At 42.4% G+C, this 17,288-nt stretch overlaps 1 protein-coding gene across 7 annotated transcripts in view; it reads right to left on the bottom strand.

Moving 5' to 3' along the window:
• Positions 1-17,288, bottom strand: part of znf423 (zinc finger protein 423) — a 140,587-nt gene that overhangs the window by 86,869 nt on the left and 36,430 nt on the right. For all 7 annotated transcript variants that reach the window (XR_007144707.1, XR_007144705.1, XR_007144706.1 and 4 more), the window contains exon 3: positions 9,653-9,859. Coding sequence is in view for 4 of the 7 variants with exons in the window: in XM_047822508.1 (XP_047678464.1) it covers positions 9,653-9,859 (207 nt within the window). In the remaining 3 variants the exon portion in view is untranslated. The remainder of the gene's footprint in view (positions 1-9,652; positions 9,860-17,288) is intronic.

Raw genomic sequence — 17,288 nt, 5'->3', positions numbered from 1 at the left:
GATGTTTAACAGTTCCAATATGTACATCATTTTTCTTCCTGGTGCTTAAGACAGACAGAAGGACACAGAGAGGGTGAAAGAGAAGGAGCACATGAAGAGGGGTGCAGGAATCCAAGGGAACATGCTGTTCCTCATTACTGCTGCCTTTCATAAAGGGACTGGTGACAGCTCTATTCTGCGACACGCAGGGTCACTGGGGTCACGCCGGGCGTCCAGGTCACATTCCCACATACCAGTCTGCGCTCAGACTAATAGAGGGTCACAATCACACTTGTTATCACACTTTCTGCAAATTTTTATGTCTTTCCTTTTTGGCTAATTAGTAACACTTACAAGTCCTGCTTACTTTTACCAATTTAATCCAAAATAAAAAGCTGTATAAATCTTCCGACCTGCCTATTAAACAGACATGGCTAATTACGGTATTCTACGGCAGAAACTCTCTCACTGAATGAATGAATAAATGAATGAATAAATGAATGAATGAAATAGCAGTCACGCAACACTCAGTTTTGCTGAGCAGATGATTAAATTGGCTCATGTGTGGACTTTTTAGCCTGAGCTAATGGATTATATTTGACCAGCAGCCTCCACTGCTTGAGTTATACATCGTAAGTGGTGCTGTTGCCATTGAACCTCTGAATCACCTGACCTCATCCGCCCACACAGCGGACAAAAGAAAGTGCCTCGGCCAAAAACTAACAAACGGTGGCTTTTTTTTAAATAGTGGACAAACACATAACAACACACCCACACAGTCACTTAATGAGACTATTGACTGGAGACATTAACTCAAGAAGACGATTTCACAAGATCGACTCCTATAATAAATCAGGCCTCGATCTGAGCCGCAGTCTCCTACGGAGGAGTGAGTGAATCAGGTTCAGAGCTTCGTCTGGCAAAAGAATTGTACTGAAAAGGATTTTGTCTGAATATCTAAATAACGTAGTAATGCCTAGTGCCTAGAACAAATACAAATAAAACATGATTAAATATGAAGATACGTGATCAAAGCTGGTGCCATCTGTGAATTATGCATATAGATGAAAATAGGAAAGTAAATGTGTAATTGTGTACTTTTATTATCAGCACATTTATTCATAGGTAGACACAGTCTTCTTCAAAGCAATGAATACAAATGAGTGTAAGCTTTCTTTCCTCTCTCCCGAAGAAAACGGAAAAGTGTATGTGGATATTCTACCATTTCGACTTTTTCCTGCGCATACACAGACAGCCCAAATATTTACTTTCCCTTCTTATGACTGCAAGCTCAAAACAAGCGCACATGTGGTAGAGACAGTGTGTGTGTGTGTGTGTGTGTGTGTGTGTGTGTGTGTGAGAGAGAGAGAGAGAGAGAGAGAGAGAGAGAGAGAGAGAGAGAGAGAGAGAGAGAGAGAGTGGAGGGGGGGAATTACATTTTTAATCGGCTGATTTTTCCCTCTGAGCAGGCAAGATGAATACAAGGAGTCTGCCGCCAACACACACGCTCTCACATAGACACACTCCTTTTTTGTGTCCTTTGGCAAATTCTTCTCTTCCACTCTTGCATGAAGTGAGTGAGAGAGGAGGACAGGAGAGCAAGGGAGAAAAGTGGAAAGAAGTGAAGAGAAGAGGAGGGGAGGAAAGAGGAAGAGAAGAGAAGAGAAAACGTCCCCACAGAGTTTTTCTCCCTTCCTGGTGCGAGCGCGGCCCCCGCCGAGTCCCTGTGTAATTTGCAGTGCCTCAGAATTCAGGTATTAATAAAGCCCCCATGGGGAACTGCACACAATATAACCCTACATTTTCAGGCATTATGAAAGGACGCCCCCAGGGGTCTTTGGCTCAAATTTCTGAAATGCAGGCATTGTAAAAAAAAAAAAAAAAAAAAGTCACCCCAGGGGAGTCTCTCCGCAATAGAAATCTGCTGAATTCAAAGCATTTTCTCAGTCCTGGTGGGAACCATTACTCCCTCTGGAAGCGCTTTTTTTCCCCCTCACTTTTTTTTTAACAAAACATGTGTTGCTGACATGTTGACAGATTGCTCAGTGAAGTGTTTAGGTGCATGCACAAGCCGGGTCTCTGCAGAGACAGAGCCCCGCTCCCTGGCAGAGAGACTCTCAATGCTTCCCAAACTGGTGCCATCCATATTTCATAACAGGAGAGAACAGGCAGGAAACTAGGGCTGGGTGAGAGAGAGAGAGAGAGAGAGGAAGAGAGGGGGGGGAGAAAATAAAGACACAATGGGGTAAAGATACACAACGAGTGACGTAAAGTGAGGTAAAGAGGAGTCACCGTGGAAATGGAGAGTGAAAGAAAAGCAGAAGGAGAAAAGGAAAGAGACAGAGACAGCAACAGAAAGAGACAGTAAAGAGAGGGAGTGAGAGAGACGGGAGAGAACTTCATCGTGAAAAATGAACCCCGTGATGAAAAATGACTTCCAGTGTGCTCCGAAACAACCCTCCTCTGTCTCCCCCTCCCTTTCTATCCGTCTCTCTACCCCTCTCTCTCCCTCCATGCTGTGCCCCACACCCCTTACCCCCCACCTTCCCCTCAATCTCTCTCTCTCTCTCTCTCTCTCTCTCTCTCTCTCCCTCTTCCTCTCTCCCCTACAGAGGCAGGGCTCTTTGCTCTCCCTGGAAAACCTGAGTTTACAACCAGCTGTGACTGCATTTGTATCTGTGCCAAGGGCTTAGTGGAGGAATCTTCAGACCACCCTCTGGCTCCAAGAGAGGGAGAGAAAAACGAGCTAGAGTGAGAGAGAGAGAGAAAAAGAGAAAGAAAAAAGAAAGAAGGAAAGAAAGAAAGAAAGAGAGGACCAAGATACAATGGCAGACACATTCAGGGAGCATGCTTAGTCTCATAATGCAAGCACTTGCACTCTCACTCACCTACAGACAACTAAAATAAACACTTCCTAATGAATTCCTTAAAACACAAACATATAACAATTACAGAAACAATTACACACACACACACACACACACAAACGTACACACACACTCACGTGTGCACGCACAAACACACACACACTATCCTCGCTCTCTTTCTCTGTGATGCTGGATCAAGTTGCAGGTCTTTCTCTCCTCATTTCTCCTCCTCCTTCGCTCACCCTCATTCTCTCTCTAGATGGATGAAGGGAAGAAAAGTGATCTGTGGCTTTAATAAGAGTCATGGCCTCCCAGGATTCAGCTGCCACTCTGACGACAGGCACGAGCTCTTGGAGCAGTGGGGGGTTGTGGGGAGGATTAGAAGTACAGACAGAAGTGTGATGTGAAGGCCAAATCCGGTGTCGAAAAAAAAAAAACGGCAATGTGCGTGTGTATTAGAATTGGTCAATAGGACAATACAATACAGACATCATGACAAAAGTTTTCATCATACATCTTCTGTGCTCCCAGTAACAAGTAATAGATAAGACGCTAAAATCTACTATTGTACCAGATATTTCATTTTTATTTCTATTCTCTTATCATTTAGTTTAGTTTAATTCCATGAGAGCCATCACTCGATGCTTCCGAAGCAGACATTAGCCAGCTGAATGCCCTTGTTAATCAATTACCTAGCAGACTATGCTGATTTTGCATTTTATCTTAGCAGAAGGTTTTATGTTAGCAGTTCAGATTAGCTTAGCAGAACATTTTAGTTTTTTTCAGTTTGTTTAGTTAAGTAGAATATAATTGAGGAAACTTTGGTTCCAGAAATGTTGAAATCGTTGGGGTTTTTTCTTTTCAATTTTATTGATTTTTTCAAATCTGACACTACTGTTTTGCTGGCACAACGTTGACAAGTTTCATGAAAGTGCTTTCAGATACTGTGATATGATATTTTTGTCATATCACCCTCGCTTTGTGTGTGTATGTGTGTGTGTGTGTGTGTGTGTGTCTGTTTGAGAAAGCACCCCAGGGAGAATGAACTATGCAGTGACCCAGCCAAGAATACACTCCCCTCTGTTACTTATAGATGCCCAAACACACACACACACACACACACACACACACACACACACACACACACACACACACACACACACACACACACACACACACACACGCATGCACAGCATTTAAACATGAGCAGCAACACAGCTGTAAAACTGGAGGGCTTTTGAACAGAAATACTGTGTTGCCATCAGCTTACTAGGATTTAATATTGTTTAACAAATATGTGTGAAAGTGTGCGCTATGACAAGTGTGGTTCAGACTGGCGGAGAGCTCCAGTTTCTCTTTCTCACTTCCCTCTCTCGCTCTCTCTATTTATCTGAGAGAGGGAGAGAGAGCAAGCGAGCGAGAGAGAGCAAGCGAGAGAGAGAGAGAGAGAGAGAGAGAGAGAGAGAGAGAGAGAGAGAGAGAGAGAGAGAGAGAGAAAGCAGGAGAGCTATTCCTGCTGACTGAGCCATCCTTTCACTCTCTCACTCTCTCCCCCTCCCTCTCTAGAGATCTGGCTGTTCCCTTCAGTCTTGTGAAGGCGGGTTAATTAGCACTCGCCTCCTATTTGTATCTGACAGCCGGAGTGCCCGCCTTTCGTCTGACTGACAGCTCTCCCGTTTACACACAACCACCTCTCTCTCTTCTCCTCCTCCCCTTTCTGTACACTTCTCTCTCTTTCAATCTCTCTCTCTCTCTCTCTCTCTCTCTCTCTCTCTCTCTCTCTCTCTCTGCCTCACTTCCTCCCTCAGTCTCTCAACACTTGTGACCTTTATTTCACATGGAGACAAGTATACACACATGTACACCTTTTTTAGTGACAACAGTCAAAGGGAGGAAAGTTCAAAGGTTGTCTGCTGATAAACCAAGGGACAAGAGAGCAGTCCAGGGGTTACACAGATGCTAAAGTCTTACACATTCAAGTAACAAGCAAGATGATTAGGAAGCTAAAATATTCGACTACAGTTTGACCCATTTCATGCAGTAAAACATTATGGAGTGCTTTCAGGAGGACTAAAACACATAACCAACTGAAATGTGAGCAAAATCATATATATATATACATATCATATAGATATATACACACACATATATAGACACACACACATATATATATATATAGTCGCCCAGGACGAGTAGACTTCCATCATACCCAGTCAATACACAATAATCTTACCCTAGTCAATTCAGTTTTATTTGTATAGTACTTTTAACAATGGATATTGTCACAAAGCAGGTTTGCAATAATATATAAATTCAAGATATAAATTATACTCCCTAGCAAGCCAAGGGAAAAAACCTCCAAGATATTAGGAAGAACATAAACCTAACCTGTTGTCTCTAATGTTTACAATTATTACTCGATAGCATCATTAAACTCCATAGAAATGCATTACACACTTGCTGTATTCTATTTAAGAATATCTTTAAAGTAACTATCACTTAGATTTAACCAGGGAAACACACACATACAGACACGTATTCACTGGACAAGTGTACTGCGTTCTTATTCCCGTCATCGCAACTTTAACTGTTTTCCTTCTCCCAGGTTTCATTGCTACATGCATGTGGATTAGTTTTTATTGCTATGACTGATTAACGTAGTCTCACGAGTAGCACTGACAGAACTCAATACACAATGCAGATGAAAGCTTACATGGTGCATCTGGTGTGAATCTGAGATAACCCTTAGCTAGCTTTTTATTTTTTCACAATGACATATTTCACACCCTGCCAATTGATGTCTACTGAGAGTGTGAAACATGAGATTCAGAGAGCAGGTCAGTGTACTTTGTTAGACATGTTAGCATGTGTCTGCTAAAACAAAAATGGAATCTAAAGTGCTGCAGTGAAACAGGAAAGACAATCAAATTCACTCATGGATTTGCTGTCAATGGAGAAAAATGGTGATAATTAGTGAGCACTGGCTCTTTTTTACACTCCAACATAGCATTATAGGTTTAACGAGTGTTTGTCAATTATCAGTGGTTATAATGTCGATGCTAGAACCGAGTTTGTTAAAAAGCAAATACTTGGCATAAAATGTCTTAGCAAACATTTATGCCACATTCAGTAGAAGTAAATGTTTTAACTGATGTTTTAGGGTTTTTTTTCCACTATTAATATATAAACATTATTCAACGATATCTGTGAGAGATCCGTGAAAACTAACATACAAAATGTCTTGTTGGAATAATTGAAATGTCTTTGTCTTTATTCTGTATGTTCATTTTGGGTGTACAAGCTTGTGCTGTAGATCCACTGCCAGTCAAATTCTGAAAAGTGAACCTAAAGAAAAGCTCTATAATTATAAATTGGTAGTGACATGAAGAAATGCTTATCGTGTTTCAATTTATTAAGATTGTGACTTCACAGCTTCAGAATCCCTGATTTGATTCAGTGGAGTTTCACAGCTTTCAGTGTCTATATGGTTTCTTCCAAGTTGTCTTGTTTCTTCTAAACTACCAAAAACATGCGTCTGTGAAACGGTGAAAGTGTGTGTGTGTGTGTGTGTGTGTGTGTGTGTGTATTGTTGCCCGTTGATAGACTGATATCCCAGCAAAGGTGTATTCGCACAGCACTCTCATCATTACCAGTATAGTTCATGATCCATAAGGATCCCTAATCAAAATCAATTTTTAATTGAAGATGATCCACTAAAATATGAATCCTTCTGTTTAATGTTCTTCTCAAGAAACAAGAAGAAAAAAAAACCCTGTTCCAAAACATTTGTCTGGCAGTGTAGTACAAACACATACACAGTGCAGTAAAAGGAACTACACGGTCAGTCTGACTGCTGAGATGCTCAAAGGCTGTAAGCAAAGCTGCTTTATGGCATAACCTTGGACCTTCTCTCCTCCGCACCCCGGGGGGTAACAGGGCCTGAGTTCCTGCCCAGGGCAGCCTGCAGGGTGGGGGCAGGGGGCAGATGGGGAGAGGGGTCAGCTGCACATGGCCACAGAGGAATAAAGAGATGCTGAGAGAAGGAGATAGGGAAAGAAAGGGAGGGAGTGGGCGGTTAACAGCCGGAGCCCAACCGTGGCCGGTCTTGGGGCACTGGAGCGGAGCAGTGAATGTTCTCCATTTGATCTGAGCTTTTTTTCCAAGCACTCCGTGGGGAACCAGTGCTCCAGATTCCTCCTCCTGTAGAGATTCCCCCCAGACTTGGCCCACACTGCATGCACACCCAATCGTGTGCGTGTGTTACACCCACCCACACGATGATATATCGCACAAATATATTATCACAGACATCTTAATAAGTATGTACAAGAAGACACTAAATTCCATCAGATGTAAACACACAGATAGCAATGAGGCAAACAGAATCCCATTCGTTACACACTATCAAATTTAACATTCGGTCCATGCATCTAGTAAATCTCTCTCTCTTTCTCTCTCTCTCTCTCTCTCTCTCTCTCTCTCTCTCTCTCTCTCTCTCTCTCTCTCTCTCTCTCTCTCTCTCTCTCAGACAAATGGTGGAGAGCAGAAACTAAGCACTAGACAGGGTTAAAGCTCTTTGTGCAGTGGGAGACCAAATGGTCATACAATACTGTCACACATTAAAGCAGGACTGGAAAAAGAAAAATATGACAGAGAAGGAACAGATCACGTATCACACACATTATGGGATTTCAGGCTATAATCCTATAGCGCATGTAATATTGTTAGGAATTGTATTTAATTTTGTGTGCGTGTTTGCTTTTGGAGAATATCACCACACTGACTGTCAAGTGATCACAATAATATTTCTAAATCAAAAGGGAGTTTATGTTGGTGCTGTGTTATTGGCCAGGCTCACCATAGTGCCAAGGGAGCCAAAACCATGACCCTTCTCATAAAATATGACAAAAATGGCCTCCAATCTTATCCGCACAAACACTCACTCACAAAATGGCGTGTTTGTCCCCTATCTGATGCGGTTGTGGTTCAGTGTGTGGCTCTCCCTCACTAGGCAGCCTCCCTGTGGTATGCAAAGAACGTAAAAGGATTCGCCAGTGAGTGTTTTTTTTAATTTACCACTCTTTTCAATAATAAAAATAATAATAATAAAACCTGAATCTTGTGTGTGTGTGTGTGTGTGTGTGTGTGTGTGTGTGTGTGTGTGTGTGTGTGTGTATCTGTTTGGGAAGAGGAGAGGGGGAGAACGACGCAGGCAGAGATGTGATCCCCTAGCCACTGCTCTGGATTATTCCGCAATCTCCAGCACTCCCCCCCATGGGAAGCTCTGTTTTATCATTTCATTTTGTTTCTCTCCTTCTTTTCCCCCCTCTGCTAAGCAACACGTAGCTTGCTGACGGCTGGGGAGCAGGCGGCGTGTCTCATATTCAGGGCCTTGATTTCATTACGCCACCGCCAGACAGGCAAACGGGGTGGGGAAGAGAGGAGGCCTGTGTCACGCCATATTATTTCCCACCAGAAACACATTCCCGCTATTTGGCGGCTTCACCAGGGCCGCTGACGCTCCGCACGACTGCTTTCACGTCATGTCCATGACTAAATGGCTTTTCAATCAAAGCCTGATTGAATGTTTTATATAAAGAGGAAAAAAATTCTTTTTAAAAAAAATCTTGCTGTTAGGCCATCAAATTGCACTCGTTTCTCTCTCTTTCTCTCTTTCTGTCTCTCTCTCTGTTATACCCCCTCCATGCATGCATTCTCCTCGTTAAGGAGAGGCCCTTGATTAATCTGCGAGGAAGCAGATGCCCCTGCAGGGCCGCTTTCAGCGTTTCATTAATTACCGCGATTGTAATAACGGGCATTGTGTTTGTGTACAGCGTGTTAGCTTTAAAACACTACTCTCCTGAGGGACACCACTGACTCCAGAGCAGCCACTCCACACATGCACATGACACACGACACACACACACACCTCTCCAGTGGAGAAGCCACTGCGAACTATTACACTGACACGTTGACACAAATGGTGGAGAGAGATAAGAGTCAGTCTGGAATAGGAGATGCAGTCTGACTGAGACAGCAGGCTTGAGCACAGACACACACACCGTCTACATTCTCTGACTGTAATGGCTTAAGATGAACATGGCAACCCCTGTAGTGAGAGCGTGTTGATAGAGGCACTCTCTCTGAACAGTTCCACACGGACAGACTGACGACAAATAGTTTTGTGCAGTAGCACATGTAAAAAAAATGTATTTTATAAAAAAAACAATAGATAAGAATGTCATTAAATCTGTTTGGGATTTTGTTTCTGCCAAGAAACCTTTCTAGATTTAAAAAAAAAAAAAAAAAGTCACTCCCTTAGAATCATGGCAAAGATTTATTTATGAATACAATCCATCTATTTATATAATATTTAGGCAAAGATTCGCTAAGATATTTATTGATTATAATGAATATAGGCCTCCTAAATCAGGACCCACACCTGCTGTATTAACATGGATATTTGATTCCGTCTTATCATATTAACAGCACTTTAACTAGTAATTGTTAATTGCTTGAACTGTGATTAAAGTTGACCTTATTTTTCTTGATTTAAAATTATTGGCATAAGAAACACACTTTACATTTCAAATTCACTAAATTCATATCACTAATCAATTAGACTGACAACTATAATGATATAATTATAGCTGTAACAAGTTTCTGAGGAGTCGATCTTGTCACAAAACCTACGGTAGAAAACAACGTCTCTATAACAGATTTAACAGGCTACATTTTTGTGGAGAGTAAAGATATCAGAAATAAGACTGAAATGTACAGAGGGAGCGGAGGAATTGTGTGTGTACCTGCAGGACAGTGGTTAGTGCGGTGCTCCGTCAGGTCAGCTAGGCACTCAAAGTCCTGTTGGCAGTTATCACAGGTGAAGATGGACTCGTCATCCAGATCCTCTTCTCCCGCTCGCTCGTCGTGGCTGGTCACGCTGTGCTCACCATCTTCACCGCCGGCACGCTCTTTCCCGTCAGAGTCTCGCTCGGGCACGGCCGCATCTGCACCTATACCCGCAGAGAGAGAACACCGCCGTATTAGCACCACCAAGTTTTGGGCTCTGCATAATCTGACTCAAACAGGAACCAAACAGAACACAGTGTTCTTTCTAGTTGATTTTCCACCAGCTACAGGAATGGTGACAACACTAGGAATGAATCCCTCATGGAAAAAAAATGCTTGGATATTTGTATTAAAAAGGCTTGCTGACTTAAGGTTTTCTGGTTTTCAATAACAAGAGCCGCACTGAGCTGAAATTAAAAGACCTTTGCTTTCAACCAGTTGTAGAAGCAAATCTAACACAGCCTGAATGATCATAAAACTGAAACAGATTGCCAGTCTGTCTGTTTGTGCATGATAGATTTTTTAGGAAATTAAATGTTTACCAGTTGCAAATTTTTTATGCTTTATTTTTTATGCTGCATTAGTGTTTCTGGTGTGCCACAGTATGTATAAGCAATCATCCATCTCCCAAAATAACATTAATCCTGATTGGTAAAAATCTCCAAATGTGTAAACAGGTACATCCTACTGAAACCTTTGACAATAAGGGAACAAAAAAAAACACCCTTTCAATAAATTGGAAAATAAAAGACACACAACACCAATATCCACCATGCCAATTAGAGCCGTCTGGCATTAGTGTTTGTATAGTGCTACAGTAACACTAATGCGTGGCACATCATGCTAAGGCTGAGTGATATGATTTGGGTTTTTCAACACATTAAATAACAGCATCATCCAACAGCTGTTTAATGGCTCCATTTAAAAAAAAAAAAACAATCCTGTCCTGCTGGAAGTTTGTTATCAAAGCTACACATCATGATGCATTATACATGTCTTGTAACATCATCATGATGTATATTTTTTATCACAATGCCCACAAGTACATCATGGCATAAAGTTAAGTGTTGGCATTGCGGCAAAAGAGAAGACTGGAGACTCGACTCAGGCCTGTGTGCCACAAACTTTCTCACAGGTCCGATATCCACCAGCCCAATCCTCCTTCTGCCATTGTGGCTCTATTTTCACACCTTATTATCACATTAAACGCTGCGCTCTGAAAGGACTGCACCGGAGACCATGAAGAGACAGCAGCAAAACAAAAGGAAAAAGAACAGAGAGATATAAAGAAGAGTTGAAAAGGGGAAACGGTAAAGAGACACAATAGAATATGCGAAAAAAGGTGGACCAAAAATTAGTAAAGGACAAAGAGAGAGAGAGAGAGAGAGACAGAGAGAGAGAGAGAGAGAGAGAGAGAGAGAGAGAGAGAGAGAGAGAGAGAGAGAGAGAGAATAACATGAGAAATAACTTGAGGGAACATGAGGGTAGAGGGAGAAGAAGAGCAGAGGGAGGGAGGAATGGAGAAAGGGAGGAGGGCAGCTCTCCGACTCCCCTGGGCTTAACATCCTGTCTAATCATCCTGGACTTGTGCAATCAGAGGAAAAGCAGGAGGTGGCCATTCCTGCTCTTTGCCATACTGTGTTCAGCAGCTCTAATTTGCCCGGGCACGGCTCTACACTACGGCGCTAATCGCTAATGGAGCCTGGAGTTCGGGACCAGACCCAGTGGCTCACTTTGGGCTCCAGCCCAGATTGGACTGCCTTTGCTAGAGGAAGGAGGGGAGTGATGAGAGGTGGGATGGGGGTCTGGAGAGGTGTTATGAGTGAGGAGAGTATTGAGGTGCTCTAGTTTCTCTCATACTATCCATCCGGTGGGGTGAAGGTAGTGTTTGGATGTTTGGTGTGTGTGTGTGTGTGTGTGTGTGTGTGTGTGTGTGTGTGTGTGTGTGTGTGTGTGTGTGTGTGTGTGTATTCAGGGTGGGGTATGAGGAATGGCCATCTGTCCAGTCGTGAGAATGCCGTCTGGACAGGGAGGAGAAAGGCCCCTAACTGACACTACACCGATAGTGGTCCTGGGCTGCTGTTTTATACTCTATGCCCAAACACACACACACACACACACACACACACACACACACACACACACACACACACACACACACACACACACACACACACACACACACACACAAGCATACACGCAGTGCATTAACTGTGCTGTTTCATACAAGGCAAGTTCAAATCCTTAAGAAAATGGATAGTGATTTATTCGCACTCCATCCCTTTCCTTGTTCAGTCACACACACGTGTACACACACACACACACACACACACACACACACACACACACACACACACACACACACACACACACACCATCGTTCCCCCAGGTACCCTGATGCCAGAGGTATGGGCACTGCCAACCGAGGCACATGCCAGCACAACCTGCTACCATGGCAACAAGGGAGGAGCCAGATGGGACCTTGCTCTGGCCCTCTTTACCTCTCCTCCTCTCCTCCCTCCATCTTTTTCGTTCGAAATGAGCCTGGATCGTTCGGCTTCCACACCGCAGGACAGCAGGCGGGATATAAAAGCTCCTGGCACATAGCTCTGAACCATACACACCTCCAGTAAATGCTACACTTGCTTATTTGCTTTCTATTCTCTCGTCTTCTGTTCTCTGGTTTACCTCCATTTTCCTGCCTGCCATCATCCCCCCGTCCTCTCCAGTAAGCATTCCTGCTCTCCGGAGGGGGAGGTGGTCTCATGAGGGGGTCTCCAGAACACACTTCATTTAGACTGCCATTACAGCTTTCTCTCTTTCTCTCTCTCTCCCTCTTTCTATCTGTCTCTATCTCTATCTCTCCCTGTGTGCACTGGATTGATATACATGTGTCGTGTACCCCAGCTGCACACTCGCTAACTCCATCCATGGCCTTGATATGAACACACGCTCACACACTCACTCACTGACTCTCTCTCTCTCTCTCTCTCTCTCTCTCTCTCTCTCTCTCTCTCTCTCTCTCTCTCACACACACACACACACACACACACACACACACACACACACACACACACACACACACACACACACACACACACAATCTTGTCCCTTAGTCTGTAGAAAGCTGCTAAAAGTTCTGTGAAGATCTGTATGAATAACTACATGTTTACTGAAGTAAACATGGTTCGACTGGATTTTTCAGAGAGGCAGGTTTTCAGATATAAGTGAATTGTGACACAGAAGCACCAGATCAATTCATGACTCAGCCAGGACAGAGGAATATCAGTGACATTGGACTGCTGATGAGAAGTTGCGAGCACCACCATCATTGGGCCCTAGAGCAAGCCCCTTATTCTTCGATGTATATAAATACATTGAAATCGCTATGGATCAGGGTGTCTACCAAATGTAAATTCATAAGGAGACGTCTTCCTCGAGAAAGTCATGTTATCCCCCTACAGGCAAGCATGTACACATCGTCTACCTTGAACGCTGAATTCACTGTTCAGCAGGGACTGAGAGATGTTCAAGCCCAGCTATATAATCTGCTTAGACCTCAGACATGTGTACTTGTTCAAACTCAGAACACACACACACACACACACACACACACACACACACACACACACACACACACACACACACACACACACACACACACACACACACACACACACACACAGGTATTCTCTTAAATGCTACTTCCAAGAAAGGGCTTTATTCAGAGTTGGTGGTTTAAGTTTCAGTTAAAAGTCAAAATGTAAAAATTGTTAAAAGTGTATGAAAGTTCTCTATATTCATATTTTACAAATGATTAAGTAGATTTTTCTGTGTGGCACATTCAGAGTATTATAATTGCCTGTGTGTAGTTTACAACTCTGACCAAGGTTGCCATTTTTTCCCACTGACTTATGCATGATAAGGTTTAAATAGGAGAAAATTTAAAAATGGCAAAAAATTCAATGTGTGATGTTAGAATTGTCTGTAACTAAGACATGGCAAGCTATACCCCATATACACAACTCCAACAACTATCTGAGTAAACCTTAACTGAAATTGCTGATTTGGAGTTTTATGTTTAACAGCCTTCTGTTGCTGTATTGTCTTTTGCCTGTGTCTTATATTATCTGCTGCCTCTTGTCTGCTGATGTAACACTGGAATTTCCCACCTGGGCTAAATACATTCGTATCATATCTTTATTTTTGTCCTGTTATCTTGTTTATGCTTATTTAACACCGTTTAAATGTAGATGGAAAGCTCTCACAGATTGCTCCTTTCTGTCACTGTGTCACATGGCAGTAGAGGACAGACCCTCACAGTCTCAGACCCTCAGACATACAGGATTTGTGTATGTGAGAGCATGCATGGAGCAGCCTGCTCAGCTCAGCAGATATGTTTCATTGTGCCATGCTGCCAAGCCCTTGATTGACACTATCATTTATCAAAGCTGGTGTTGAAAGTCGCTCCCGTTAGCATGTCCGATAAATGACCTTGACATATAACACGCAGAGGTGCAGAGTGAACAAAAAGAACAATGCCACACACACACCCACACATGTTCATGCTCATACCTTCACACTTCTGTGTTTGTGTGTTTTAATCAGTAATTTACAGTGGGGTGTGTGCTGCTGGCCATCCCGAGCGAGAGAGGTGTGTTAATGAGAGCGTGGGGGTCCCATAGGAGCCCCTCTAACCCACCACAGATCACCTCATGGATCCCTCAGCCAGCTGGAGCCCCTGGCCCTCTCTCAGCAGTGGGCCATTATCTCTGAGTCACAGCCCGTCACAGTGCCAAGAGTCTTCACACACACGCACGTATGCACACACACACACACACACACACACACACACACACACACACACACACACACACACACACACACACACACACACACACACACACACAAACAAGAATTCTTGTCAACCTACACAAACATGCATGGGCACTGGTTTAAAGCAAATACTAAATGCTGTAAATATTAAATATTTGATTTATAAAAATTATAATATTTCATTCTTTAATTTGAAAGGGGTGTGTGTAAACATGTAGCTAGGAGTATAGAGTAACAAAGTACTTGTACTTTAGAGCGCATTACTATTACCGTAAATGCAATAGTATTTTTTAAGTGTAATGATATCGTATTTAATTTTTACTTAAATATTCGACTTTGTGAAATTTGTTTTGGATCACTTCAAGAATAAAAATAAGCAATGTATTTAATACCATAAGTCAATTAATAGAGAGTGAGTGTAAATTTTAAATAAGTCCATTTACAATTTAAGGCAATACACATCTGGAGGCAAAAGTCTGCAGCAGCAGCAATGTCTGAGACAGTGAAGACAGAGTGAGTAGACAGGTCCCTGGCCCAACTGATCAGGTAAATTGCTTTTTAAATGCTTTAAAGGAAACAGCACGATAATGAGCTGCAAAAGCTGACGAGGCAACCTGTGAAGGGATAGATTAAATACATTGGTAAGTGTACAAAACACCAAAGGCTTGAACAGTGTATGAATTACCATGAGCTAGCTAGTTAACAAACCCCAGAACATTTGCCTAAGTTAGCTAGCCATCTAGTGTTACTTATTATCCAACATGCAGGGATCTGTCTGCAAGGTTCTGTTGTAAAACAATTTACAGCATGTGTTTATGTGAACAATTTGTGTCTAGTCAATAAAATTTGCCAGTGAACTGGATAACAAAATGCCCAATTTGATCCAATACCAATCTACTCTTACGTAACTGTCGGTTATAAACAGGGAACACATTTAATCAGCAGTTTTGTCTGGAGTTCTCCATATAATCTAAACCAAATGAATGCCAGAACTGCGACATGACTAGACCTCATTGAGCAATTCACCTCAAACGACTGCATTACACTTGAATAAAGGTTCTAATTGTATTGTCTATAGCTGCTCCGTGGACATCTCAGCCTCAGGACACTTAAGGACACACTACAAACACTCTCAAACTAGACAAATACAGCTATAGTCATTCTGAACAGAGGGCAGATTCATTATGTGTAATATATTAACATAGTGTACAAGATTTATGTGAAGCTAAAGGGCCAAAGTTAATGTTAATGTGAAGCATCTGTTCCAAAACAGATGGACTAGATTGTTTTGTATTAAACAAATATTCGGTTGTTTTTGGAAATTCTGGCTTTATCCTTAAATACTCTGTATATTATATGTTATTTTAGCGTTGTACTAACAATATTAATAAAGCTTTTATATATCTGTCTCACATAAAGTCATGTTAGTGGATAGAGGGAACTGTTTAGATATCACTTTTACCGCTCCTGCACACACACACACACACACACACACACACACACACACACACACACACACACACACACACACACACACACACACACACACACACACACACCACCTCTCTTTTGCTCTCACTCTCTCTTAGGGAAGACAAACAGCCATGTTTGTGTGGGGTAATTAGATGAGGAGAAGTGAATTAGTAGAATCCACAGAGCAGTCGTGTAGCTGAGCACAGCCCCGCCTTGCAGGGACCTGCTAATTACCCCTCGTTAGGTTGATATGTCCCCCCCCCTTTTTTACGGTGCAGCGCTGCCATCGTAGTGAGAGAGAAAAAATAATTAGCGTCAGATCGACGCTGGGCTTTACGGACTCCGAGAGGCATCCTCCACACTGAGGGTAGGAACAACAAAACGAAATCCCCAAAAAATGATAATATGAAGAGCATCGGTGGTGAAGTATACAAACACATGGTACATTCCCCATTGTGATGAACAAGCATTCCATGACACGAAGGGAGAAATGTTCAGGTAGAACTTCTATCCCACTTTTCCTGTTTCCAACTTATCCTGATGTTAGAGCAGTGTACAGTGGCCAGTCAGTGCAACACTGATGTGATACTGATATCATTGCAGGCAGCAACTAAGAAACTCTGTAAGCATGTATTTCTATCTATCTATGCATAATTCCAGATATTCAGTGTTGGTAAGCTTTAAGTTGGCATCATGAATTAATGTCCATAATCTGTGTCATGTCAATATATCACAAATTCGTGGCATAGAATACATCAGTGGATGACTAATCCGATCTAATTCCTGGGGTCACCATGGGAGTCACAATACATCCATCTGCTATACCACTTATCCTACACAGGTTCATGGGGAAATTGGGGAAGAAGGCAGGGGGGAACCTTGAACCTGGTGCCAACCCACAAACACACCCCATTTACTGACAACTTAGAGCTTCTAATCAACCTACAACACATGCTATAGGTTGGGGAGAAAACCGGAGTAGCTGGAGGATGCCCCGTAAGTGTGAGAAAAATATGCAAGCTCAACATACACATTATGGAGGCAGGTATCAAACCAACACCAGAAGTGTGAGGCAAACATACTAACTACTAAAGCAACATATTTGTTAGGTGTTCATGATGTTAGGATTGCTCTTGCTATGTATGTGTGTTCTAAAACATCATTATTTGAATAGTAAGAACAAATTCACAAGGTTTGTTTGGTGGATCCTCAATCATGTTATTACTAATATAATGGAATTTTTTTTTTCTGAGGTGTTTGTTTTAAACATTTTTGAGTATCTAG

This window comes from Tachysurus fulvidraco, chromosome 13, assembly GCF_022655615.1.
Source record: "Tachysurus fulvidraco isolate hzauxx_2018 chromosome 13, HZAU_PFXX_2.0, whole genome shotgun sequence".
Taxonomy (NCBI): domain Eukaryota; kingdom Metazoa; phylum Chordata; class Actinopteri; order Siluriformes; family Bagridae; genus Tachysurus; species Tachysurus fulvidraco.
This window is presented reverse-complemented; position numbering and strand designations above follow the sequence as displayed.